At 39.8% G+C, this 12,331-nt stretch overlaps 1 protein-coding gene across 3 annotated transcripts in view; it reads right to left on the reverse strand.

Annotated features, from left to right (window-relative positions):
• The window catches only part of dock11 (dedicator of cytokinesis 11), a 102,373-nt gene that overhangs the window by 32,892 nt on the left and 57,150 nt on the right, over nucleotides 1–12,331 (reverse strand). For 2 of the 3 annotated variants that reach the window (XM_032544767.1, XM_032544769.1), the window contains exons 24-34: nucleotides 11,851–11,972; nucleotides 11,672–11,741; nucleotides 11,459–11,584; nucleotides 10,917–10,988; nucleotides 10,031–10,177; nucleotides 6,721–6,804; nucleotides 6,220–6,331; nucleotides 5,939–5,977; nucleotides 4,806–4,987; nucleotides 3,428–3,541; nucleotides 1,972–2,047 (exon numbers count right to left, since the gene is read on the reverse strand). In XM_032544767.1, coding sequence (XP_032400658.1) covers nucleotides 1,972–2,047; nucleotides 3,428–3,541; nucleotides 4,806–4,987; nucleotides 5,939–5,977; nucleotides 6,220–6,331; nucleotides 6,721–6,804; nucleotides 10,031–10,177; nucleotides 10,917–10,988; nucleotides 11,459–11,584; nucleotides 11,672–11,741; nucleotides 11,851–11,972 — 1,144 coding nt within the window. The remainder of the gene's footprint in view (nucleotides 1–1,971; nucleotides 2,048–3,427; nucleotides 3,542–4,805; nucleotides 4,988–5,938; nucleotides 5,978–6,219; nucleotides 6,332–6,720; nucleotides 6,805–10,030; nucleotides 10,178–10,916; nucleotides 10,989–11,458; nucleotides 11,585–11,671; nucleotides 11,742–11,850; nucleotides 11,973–12,331) is intronic. The other variant, XM_032544768.1, reaches the window with a different exon arrangement.

The raw sequence follows: 12,331 nt of genomic DNA on the forward strand, positions 1-12,331 counted from the left end.
GCACTGCCAAGGTGCTCTTGAGCAAGGCACCAAACCCCCAACTGCTCGGGGCACCTTTTCATGGGCAGCTCCCTCACTCTGACATCTCTCCATTTAGTGCATGTATAGGTACATGTGTGTGTAATTCAGGCCTGTGTGTAATGTAATAATATTTATTAGTCCCTTGTGGGACTCATTCCCCGGCTGCAATGATGGTGCAGAGACTCCGAGAGCACAGAGCCTGAGGACCCGCAAACACTGACCAATCAGAGCAGGCTTTTTGTTTTGGGAGGTAGGCTTAAAGAGATAGGCACTAAAATGGAACGTTTCAGACAGAAGGTGATTACAGGATTTTTAGACAGTATGGGAAAAATAATGTATGTTTTTATGTATTTGTAAATTAAAGCTGGTAAATATTTTCTAGTAGAAACCCAAAATGCAAGTCTGAAACTGAAGATTTGCATAATGTGGGACCTTTAAAACACAATGGGAAGATTCCATCACAACCTCTACCTCAGTTCAACAGTTTAATCAGAATCTAGCCTAATAAAAGGAGATGATAGTAAACATAGATTAAAAAGCTTGTATGTTGCACTCAATGTCTATTTCTTACTGCTTTTTTTAAAGATTTTCCAGAACAAAAACAAAAACCATAACAACAACATAAATCACAAGATACCTTACAAACATACATTATAATAACAGACATTAAAGACTATGCAGTCAAGTTGTTGCATAATGTATTCTCTATAAATTCTTAGAGTCCACGGGGGGCCTAGACCATAATGATAGCCTGTGAGGGTTGAAGCTGCCTTCTCCATAGTAAGCAAATCCAGAAACTCCTTTAGCCAGTTATCTTTGTTATAGTAGTCTAATTTGCGTTTTCCAATTCACAACACAATTTTCTGAATATAGCCATACTGATAAATACAGAGAGAGTTGTGTGGAGCTGATAGTCTTACTTAGCTTTATATCAACTCAGTTGGCAATGCCTTAATGTAATGGATGTTCAATAATATCAAAAACCTACGCACTATAGCTTTAAGGAATATAAAAATTTTAAAATATTTAATACCTCAGTCCAAAATCTCTTTAACAATGGACAAGCCCACAAGTAATGCATAAAGGTACCACGCCTACCACAGCCATGCCATCACAGTTCCAATGCATTGGGTCCATTTTATTAAACTTATGTGGTGTAATATAAGCCCTGTGTATAATCTTCATTTGTATAACTTTATACCTGACACAGTTGGACATGGATGTTGAAAGTACTTTCAATATGGAATCCCACTGATTTGTAGAGAGCGGTGAGCTAATGTCCCGTTCCCACTGCTGTGCTATGGAGATTGTGCTGTCAGGATGGGCTAGCCCTTTCATCTTGACAACAATTATTCAAGTCACTTGCAAATGCTATGCAATAGAGATGAAAGATTTTGGGGGGGGGGGGGATATGACTGCAATTTTCCTGCCAGAAATTGCGATTACAATTCACAATTTTTCTTTTAGCTACATATTGCACCCTCTGCCATCATGTTAAATAAAGTAATACAAAATAAATGAAATATCCACTGACAATAGGAGATTTTTGTAAACAATCTGTGATATGTAACATTATTCCAGCATTTATCTTACAAAAAAATTGCAAAAACGAAAATGAAAACAGTAATAACAAATGTTACATCAAATGTTATACCAAACATTCAACTTAATATTTCACATTCGATTAGCTAATTGCGTTCTTTCAAATCGCGATTTTGATTTGAAAACGATTAATCCTCTGGTAAGTGCTATGATGCGCCCATTCCCAAAAAAAAGAAATAAACAAAGTACAGCTACTGCTGCTTGCAGAGAGAGGGAGAGAGTGCTGCTAATGGACCAAGATGTGTGTAACATAAATAATGCCTCTGTGGGGATGGTAATGGATGATCTGTAAACAGGAAGAGGCCAAATGCCTTGTGTACTGGGAAGTATCTGCAGTTCTGAACTCACCATGGTCTCTCTCAATTGCAGTGCTGATTCTCCTGCTGTCTGTGGAGCAGGTTGATATCAGGTCATCTCTGGAGCCCTGGACAACCACAAGATAGAAGAAATAAACTCTCGGTAAACTTATGTAAACTGTTACATACTGGAACACTTGCTTCAGCTTTTAGTCAAGTCAGATTTTATTATAGGCAATATGTGAAAGTCATTTTTTTTTTTTTTAAAGGTACAGACTAGGGCTGGACGATTAATCGAAAAATGTATCAACATCAAAATTCTGCAGCCGTTATTGACGTATTTTTCCCATGACAATAATTTAAATATTTTTTATAAAACTAAAACGTGAATTTTTTCAGAAGACATTTTCATTTTAAGCAGTGTGCTTTCATGCTTTGTGCGTTTCTTTCAATTATTTTAAAATCACAAAACTAAACACACTTATAGAAAAAAATATCGCACCTTCAATTTTTGAGCCCATTTACAGTACAAACCTTGCCAATGAACTATGAGGACCTAAAAAAACAAATTACTATTTTTTTAAATTTTCGTTCAGTTATCGAGGTAAAATGTGCAATTAACCGTGATTTCGATTTTAGGTCATATCATGCAGCCCTAGTACAGACACTCTCAGACTGATACCATTTCAAGTTACATCAAACAGATCGGTGTGAAAAACACACCGATCTGTCTTTTCCAGACGCAGACTCCAAAAAACTATAACTGTGAGACTTTCCAAAGAACTTCCAGCACTGTCAAATGCACCTGTTAAAATCTTCTTTATTAGGGCGCCCAGATAGCTCAGTTGCTAGAGCGGGCACCCATATATAAGGGTTTTAATTCAAGTTATGAATCATGATTTTGATTTTGTCTCCTCATGATCACAAAAACAGAGCAATGGAGAAAAACAAGTATTTTGCACATTACGTTTTGCAAGTGAACTCTTATTTTGTGCTATGAATGAGAAAAGAAAAGTTCAACCAGAAAAAAGTATTAAGAGAAATTTCAAAGCTCAAGGCGTTTTCTTTGTTGATTTGTTGAACTGTTTCACTGTTTTGTTTGTTTTTTAATTCAATAATTGCAACATCTTTCAAAAAGAGTAATTGTGTCAAATGATCATAATTTCAATATTGACCCAAATGATTGTGATTATGATTTATTTTAATAATTTGGCAGCCCTTGTTTCAAGCCACAACTGTCTTCGTTATGTGCAGATGATTTAAGGCACATTTGTATTTGAAACAAGCTTCTTGTTCACCTGATTATTGAGGCTTGAATTTTCAGATGTTTCTTAATGTTATAAACAAGACATTTTGAAGGGAGTAGACGGCAGTGTTGCCAGTTTGCATTAGAAAGCAGTAACAGATTTTAAAAGGGATTAAGGAAATTTGTTAATCACAAAAAAGAAAGCAATAACTGAGCACTGTGTAACCCTGCTGTGGACATCCAGGGTTCCGAGGGGACTCACATTGAGGCCGAGCCCGGGGCTGGAGGTTTGCGGCTGGGCAGACAGCTGCTTCAGGTTCTGGTAGAGCAGCTCAAAAAGTGGCAGGTAGAGCATACAAATCCTGGCCTGCTGGTTCTGAAAAATTGAATATGACTAGATGAGCTTTTTATATAAATGAATGCATTGATCAAACTGTCAAACGTATGGATTAATACTGTAGAGTGACATTAAATGAAGTTACAGGGCCAGACAAAATGATCACAGGTGTAATAAGAGAAGACCATTGTAGGTTCAACTTAAATACAAAATTGTTGTCTGCACACACACTATTCCAAAAGCCAACCCCGCCCAGCTGCTATCAATGGGCCCTGGACTCTTAAAACTGGCTTGTTTGCATAACAGACATCAGCATTTTGTTGGAGGGGTGAACACACAGTTAGACCGCAGTTAATTGCATGTACAGATGGTGATCTGTGTCAGACTTGAGGCCTATGAAACATTAACTTTTGCGTGCAAACAATGAGGATCTAATTCAGATAGGTTGCACTGTAAGATGTGAGTCAATATGTGCACTTGTTATACTTCAGTGATTGCTTCAGCTAAAATGTAACATAGATTATTTACTAAACAGCACGGCACTTTGACTTTTACTTAATCAGGTCAACATCTGACCTAGTTCCATGTTGAATTAGTAATGTTTATTTGGGATCTCTTAAACTTCTGTAAATTATGAATATACTGTACACACTATTGCATGACTTAACAGGTAATTTGATCTTATATTCATATGGTCCCATTCCCTTTAAAAGCCAGGTGCGTTTGTACCTTGGCACATTGCTATTATATTTTTATTTGTAATCTTTTACGTGTGTGTGTGCTGCTGCGCTTCCCTGTGTGTGTGTAACCAGCATAGTGTGTGGGTGCTGTGCATAAGCTTAGGCACTTTTTACTAATGCGCTGTTAAAATAACAATGAAATGCTGCACTTTTGACTTTAGACTAGGTTTTTGTTGGTCAATGGCGCAATCACTTCCAGCTGCCTCAAGATAGCAATACGCCAAGAATTCACCCGAGCGCCCCTCCCTGTAAGACCAGCACGCCAATGGGCGCAAAGATGGGTGCAGCTGCATTTGCTATTTAAATGACTCAGAAGCTGGATAGGAAATTGACAAATGCATCGGTCTTAAACTAGCAAAGACACTTGCGTCAGGCTTTGCGCTGCTCCGGGTGCAAGATATAGGGCCAATAAAGTTCAGTGTTATCAGTGTGTATGATCCAAAGTTATGACTCATCTTGCGAGTGTCATTACTGTCCCTTTCCAAATGTAACTCATATGAACAATGCCTTTGTTCTGCTTGTCTTTGCTTCCTACCATCATGAAGTGCCCTACCCTTCCTCACCTTGAATGCATTGTATCGATCATCCATGGCATGTTTAATGAGAAGGTTCTTGAGAACGCTCACGGCCAGATGTCTGACCTCGGGCCCTTGCTGCAAGGCCTCAGCCACTTCTCTCAGCAACAGGCCAACCAGGAAGTGGTTACGGCAGTATTCTTCCGTCAGGTTGAACTCCAGACTCTGCTCTGTGGTCAGGACAGACGAGATGTGTCAGTATACATACGTATGTGCTGAACTGATAACAATATGGCTTATTGGGACACTCTCTTAGACTAAGACTGAGGAACTGTTATGGGAAATTTCCTAATTCTAAAATCTGATAACCAGTCTCATGAAATGTGTTTTTTAAAGCTAATTACTTACTCAGTACATGCAATATAATAAATAGCGTTCAATAAACTGTAATGCAATACAGACGCAAACATTCAAAGTGCAACTTTCAAACAAATATGCAACACAATCTTAACAGAACCACGTAACACAATCATTGAAACGTAAAATTACACCCAAAAGGGAGGAATTACAATAATTCATGACTCAATGCCTACATTAGGAAATGTATAATGTAGAATATGTATATTCAGAACAGACCAATAAATCAACAATATTAAGAAAGACGTGCCACTGGAAATGAGAAGTTGTCTGTTTCAACAGAAAAACAATGATGTACAGTTTTACAATAATGCTGTGTTAACATCAAAACAGGCAATGCAGCCTGGGAACTGAGCTCCCATCTGCAATTATCTTCTCGAATGACAGAGACAGACAGACAGGCAGGCTGAGGGAGAAAGAGAGGCCAAGAGTGAACCGCAGCTTCCAGAAAGATGTTGCAATCGTAGTGTTTGCAAGTCACTACGACAAGAGTGGCCAGTTCAATTTCCACACAACAGCCAAGCTACTCTCCTCTACGACACACAGGCTCAGGCACGTGACGGCGTTAGCCTAGCATTAGCATTGTGCTGATTGAGTGAGTAGGAGTGAAGGTAGGTGTAGGTGTCCTATGAGAAAAAAGGGGGAGCTGACAGGATGGTGGGTTAGTGCAGGTCAGAACAAGGAAGTGCATGTCGTTTGCATACGGCAGAAAACAAAACGGTGGTGGCGTTGATGTAAAGTATGGTGCGAGGAGCATCACCTACCTACAGGGCCAAAAAGCTCCGTCGCATACGGAATAAAATCTGACCACAAGCAAAACACAAAAAAACAGAGAGGGGTTGGGAGTAAAAATAAAGAAATTGGGGGTGGAAGTGTAAACAATCCATGCAGCATTTACACAGCACACAGTTGTTTTATTTTTCACTTGGTTGTGTCAAATGTGGTGTCAACGAGTGCCGCTTGAGCTATCCAGTGGTTAGATACAGTATGTGGTAGGAAGCTTAATGCATTCAATGGAAGGCAGGATTCAATATCTGACTCTCACCTTGTACCCTCTGCAGCTTGGTGCGCCCGAAAGCCATGGGCAGGTTAAGAGGGATGAAGTGTTCGTGGTTACATATAGTCATCAGGAAATCAAATTTCATTTCAGTCAGCACCTGTGGCAAACATAAGTAACATGAGTGCATACCCTGCACATCCATAGTACAAGTCTACCAACCACCTCAGGGCATGAATGTAATATCATTGTTATCTCTGAGGCTGCAAACGGCTTCTCAAACAAATCTTTCAGGGTGTCTAAGTCTGTTTAATTTGTTAGTCAAATGAGCTGGTACAGATACAGACAGAGTGGCAGGTAGGGAAGGAGGAACAGAAAATGTGTCTGTTATGTACACATGAAATACACAACAAGTCCAAAGTATCTCATCAGTAAAACAAAATAAGTTTAATTAAGTTTCTTTTCAGGAATTAAGTTTACTATTCTCTTCTTTTCAACGGCGTGAAGAGAGTGCAGTTGTTGTGTCTCCCACTGAATCGGATCATGTACCTTGGGATCCTTGAGACCGAAATGACACATGTAGTGGTTGACCAAGCCGAAGGCAAAGCCTCTGTTCATGACGGTCAGGCACCTCTGAGAAAGGAGAAAGCGTGGTTAGCACATATGCTGCTATACAATACGCAATATGTGTGATAAGAGACAAAACAAACACATTTTTGAGACTGTTGTGTTCAGGAGGGGAGTTACAAAAATAAAAAAATACATACAGTTGCCAGAAAAAGTATGTGAACCCCTTGGGATTACGTGGAGTTTTGCATGAATTGGTATAAAATGTGCCCTGAGCCTCATTTAAGTCACAACAATAGAGAAACCACAGTCTGCTGAAAATAATACTACACAAACATTAGATGTTCCCATGGTTTAATTGAACATAACATGTTAACACTCAAAATGCAGGGACGAAAAAAGTATGTGAACCCCTAGCCTAATGACCTCTCCATGAGCTAATTGGAGCCAGGAGTGAGCCAACCTTGACTCCAATCAGTGCGATGCTATTGGATGTGTTAATGACAGCTGTCCTGACCTTTAAAAACACACAGCTCTTTTGGGTTTACTGGTTTCAAAAAGCACTGTTTGATGTGAACCATGCCTCGCAGAAAAGAGCTCTCAGAAGACCTACAGTCAAGAATTGTTGACTTGCATGACGCTGGAAAGGGTTAAAAAAGTATCTCCAAAAGCCTTGATGTTCATGTGTCCACGGTAAGACAGACTGTCTACAAATGGAGAAACTTCAGCACTGTTGCTACTCTCCCTCAGCGTGGTCGTCCTGTAAAATTGACTGCAAGAGCACAGCGCGGAATGCTTCATGACGTAAAGAAGAATCCTAGATTGTCAGCTAAAGACCTACAGAAATCTCTGGCACATGCTAACATTTTTGTTGACACATCTACAATAAGGAAAACATTACACAAGAATGGAGTACATGGGAGGACACCACGGAGGAAGCCATTGCTGTCCAAAACAAATATTGTAGCACGTTTTGAAGTTTGCAAAAGAGCACCTGGATTGTCCACAGCACTACTGGCAAAATATATTGTGGACAGATGAAACCAAAATTGAGTTGTTTGGGAAGAACACACAACACTATGCGTGGAGAAAAAAAGGCACAGCACACCAACATCAAAACCTCATCCCCACTGTAAAACATGGCGGAGGGAGCATCATGGTTTGGGGCTGCTTTGCTGCCTCAGGGCCTGGACAGATTGTTGTCATTGATGGGAAAATGAATTCCAGAGTGTATCAAAACATTTTGCAGGAAAATGTACAACCAGCTGTCCGCCAACTGAAGCTCCGCAGAGGATGGGTGTTGCAACAGGACAATGACCCAAAGCATACAAGTAATTCAGCAAAGAAATGGCTTCAACAGCACAGAATACGCCTTCTGGAGTGGCCCAGTCAGAGTCCTGACCTCAACCCGACTGAAATGCTGTGGCATGACCTTAAGAGAGCAATTCATACCAGACATCCCAAGAATATTGCTACACTGAAACAGTTTTGTGAAGAGGAGTGGTCCAAAATTACTACCGTTGTGCAGGTCTGATCTGCAACTAGAGGAAATGTTTGGTTGAGGTTATTGCTGCCAAAGGAGGGTCAACCAGTTATTAAGTCCAAAGGTTCACATACATTTTCCTCCTTGCACTGTGAATGTTTACATGTTATGTTCAATTTAACCATGGCAACATCTAATGTTTGTGTAGAATTATTTTCAGCAGAGTGTGCTTTTCTATTGTTGTGACTTAGATGAGTTCAGAGCACATTTTTTGACCAATTCATGCAAAACTCCATGTAATCCCAAGGGGTTCACATACTTTTTCTTGCAACTGTATAATGGCAGGAACAGCCATGTAAGAAGCTCAAGAACCAGGGGTGTCAAACTCAATTTCCCTAAGGGCCACACTGGATAAAGAGAATCACATCAAGGGCCAGGCATGCACATTTTATTGACATGCTTTTATTGCCTTAAAGCCTTAAACAAGTTGGCAAAAAAGTTACCTTGCCATGATAGAGTTTAGCAAATCAAGCAGAACAATCATTCTGACTACATATTTAAAAGTAGACTACCTAAAATAAGTTGGGATTCTGATGTGATGAAGTACCTGCGAGTAAATCTTTCAAAACCTTTGTACATCTGTAAATTACGATATTTTAATTTCCAATATCAGATCAAATTTGTCTCAGTGGAATATAATTTCCTTTCTGAGTTTGGCACAGAGGGTGGAAGCAGTTAGAAATAATGTACAAGACTTTTACATTTGTTTCAAACCATCCCATCTGAACTCTCAAACGGACAATTCCAGGATCTGGATAGAGTAATTTCTAGATTTATTTGGCAGGGGAAGAAACCTCGGCTGAGGTTTAAGACGCTTCAACTATCCAAGGAAAATGGGGGAAGTACGTAGAAGAAGGAACCAGGCTAGGTCTCTCCCTCCCAAATATAAAAAATTGCTATAGAGCAGCACAGTTAAAAATTCTTGGAGATATATGCAATCCATCCTACACAGCAAAGTGAAAGAAAATATAATTCAGTATATGCAGCAATATTCCTCTTCAAGCTGTTATAGGTGATACTGCCTTAATTAAACATCCATTCCAATCCATGGATAATGTCATCACTCAAAATTTGGTATCAGGTGCGAAAAGATCACAGGTCCCAGGAGCCATACCTTGAGATACGATGTTACAAGCCATACGATGAGATAAGGATAGCTTATGATTCAGATTTCACACCCATCAGAACAGATGCAAGATTTTTTTTTAAATGGGCCAAAAAACGGTCTGGTAAAATATTGTGACCTTTACAAAGATGGAGCACTAAGACATTTTCAGCATTTAAAAGTGCACTATGGCTTAACAAATCTAGACTTCTACAGGTTTTTGCAACTTAGACATTATTCTGAGAAAGTGATAAATAAGGCAGACATAGAGAAGACAAATTCCAGTATTCTGAAGGTCACCTTAATGAGTTACAAGTCGGACCCAGGTTGCAGGAATGTCTCAAAATTGTATAACAAGTTGAATGAGTTAAGTGGAGTCACAACTACCTGTTTCACAGGTTCAAATACGCAAACTCACTGGCTGTGCGGGAATTTCTGAGTATCAAAGTCAACAAATTTATTGTGAACCTAAATTGATATGCAGGTTGGGTCGAAATTTAGAGCCAGCCTTGAGTTTGACAAATACTTGAGGATCAGAAACTATCTCAGGGAGGACTTACTGTAGAGTAAGTAAGTTTCCCAACAATTAGCCTTTAGTAAGTTAAATCAGGTGTGTTGCATGTTTTTGAATGTGGCGTTCAGACCTTGATGAAATTGGCCAGGCTCAGGTTGATGCAGCGAGCTTCCTCGAGGATTTCCATGTGGCGGATGGTGATGTGTGGCATAATGGACAACACCAGGGACTGGAGCGCCTGGTGGAAACTGTCAGGGAAGCGCTGGGCCCGCGGCATCTAATGAGATGGTCAGGACAAATAATGTAATAATGGGTCCCTTGAATTACATGCATCAAAAAGTTTAAATGTCAAACAGTCAGAGACATTACAAAGACAGATGTCCAGTATATAGAAAGGTATATAGATACATTTTCTCTGAGCAGATTAAAGTTAAACATCTTCTTACTAACAGCAGCATACAGCTACAGCCATCACTTTGGCATTGCTTGTTACAGCATTTATAAAAAAGTAATTGCATGCACATCCCATCTTCTGGCAGGTGCAGGAAAAAGGACAAATACTAAAGTGAAAAAATGTAATGTTTGCAACACTGCTTTAAGTGAATAAGTAAGTAAAAAAAAAAGTTACCTGAAAACCCAGTAGGGTCGAAACGTTGCCTTTGCATTAAATGATGGGAGTTTAAAGCAGTGTTGCGGACAGTTCATTTTCTTCACATAGCTTACAACCCAGACGAAATGCAGAGCCATGGCATCAGAATGTGGAATATACACACGTCTTAATGTTTCCCTGCGAGTCTCCTGTTCTTTCTTTGAGTGTGTGGGAGGTTTGTTTAAATGTGTTTACATGTTTCTAAAAACATTATGTTGTAGAAATTGGCTTGCGAGATCCATGCCAGGAATAAACATTTGAACTTTTGGGTTGTGTCACAAGCAAAGACTAACACTATAAAACGCACAGATGTGATCAGCTGCTCAATCGTAATTGTGCAAAAGAAGAAGAAATTCCTTAAACCAACCTTTATGCGGTTGCCCTCTTGCAGGTACTGGGCCATGGATTTGGCCATGGTTTCAAAGAAGAACCAGGAGTACTACAGAAAAACGATAAAAGACAACTGGAGTTAGACTACTACTATTGTTTCGACCGGAATGCTAAAAAGAACAATTCAATTCAATTCAATTTTATTTATATAGCGCAAAATCACAACAGTTATCTCATTTCGCTTTTCATAAAAGAGCAGGTCTAGACTGTACTGTGTGATGTTATTTACAGAAACCCAACAGTTCCCACAAACACAAACACGGAACGGTGTTGATGACTGAAAAGTGTGTCCCTGAATGTCACAGAGATACCATCACAATACAAGCAGCTACATGTTGAAGTATATCTTCTCTGGAAGTGGTCACAATGGAAGTGATAAATTGACTTTCTGTTTCGAGGACATGATGAGCCTGAGATTTTGAGATGACATTTTAAAGGCTAGTATGCCACCTGCTGTTTAATATTGGTACTACAACTGGGCTGATGCAGGACCTGTATGGATAAAGCCAGATCACACACCTTGAGCAGTTTGTTGCTGGTGTTGAAATCAGCAGTTTGCTTGAGAGTGGCTGTTACAGCGGTGGCCAGCACCTCATGGGTGGTTGCTGAGTGTCCCGACGAAGGGTTATTGGTTACAAACACATACTAAGAAGAGAAAAACAACACACAAATCCATTATGGACCTATTTTGATTCTACAACCCATGTAGAAGTGTTTGTGTTGGTAGGTTACCTTCACAAAGGAGCGCAGGTAGTGCTCCAGGCCCTCCTCGTGACATCTGGAGACTATATGTATGATCACACTGAAGGCATAGAGACAGGGCAGTGTTATACTGTGAGCTTTTTTTTTGTATCAGTGTTAAATAGTACAAACCGCAGCCACAATTATTTTCAAACAAGTGGACAACTGACCGCAGAGAGTTGACAGCAATCTCATGGGTTTCTTTGGTTGCTGCTGTGAGCACGCCAAACAGCTGCATCAGCACCGTCGGTAGGAAGTTGATCATTACTTGAGTCTCCATGGCATGCAGGCACTATTGGAAGGGTGAAACAAGAATGCCAATGTGAAGTAACTATTTTTAAGCAGTATTAGTTGGGAATGGATTAGCCAGCCAGTGCAAAGCTAGACCAACTAACATTGGTAATGATAGCCAAAAAGGAAAAATTAACTTTTACACAGAAAAACAGGTAACTTAGAAAAATATCTTGTAATGGACTTAAAAAAAACGTAGTTTAAAGGTGCTCTAAGCAATGTCACGCGTGTTTTAGGCTACAACATTTGTTGTCACAAGCAGCAAACATCTCCTCACTATCCGCGAGCTGCGTGTCCCCAGAACACACAGTAAAAAACAAAGCGGTCTCTGTAGACAGCCCAGGGTCTACAAACGGCAAC

Source organism: Etheostoma spectabile, chromosome 19, assembly GCF_008692095.1.
Source record: "Etheostoma spectabile isolate EspeVRDwgs_2016 chromosome 19, UIUC_Espe_1.0, whole genome shotgun sequence".
In the NCBI taxonomy this organism is placed as follows: domain Eukaryota; kingdom Metazoa; phylum Chordata; class Actinopteri; order Perciformes; family Percidae; genus Etheostoma; species Etheostoma spectabile.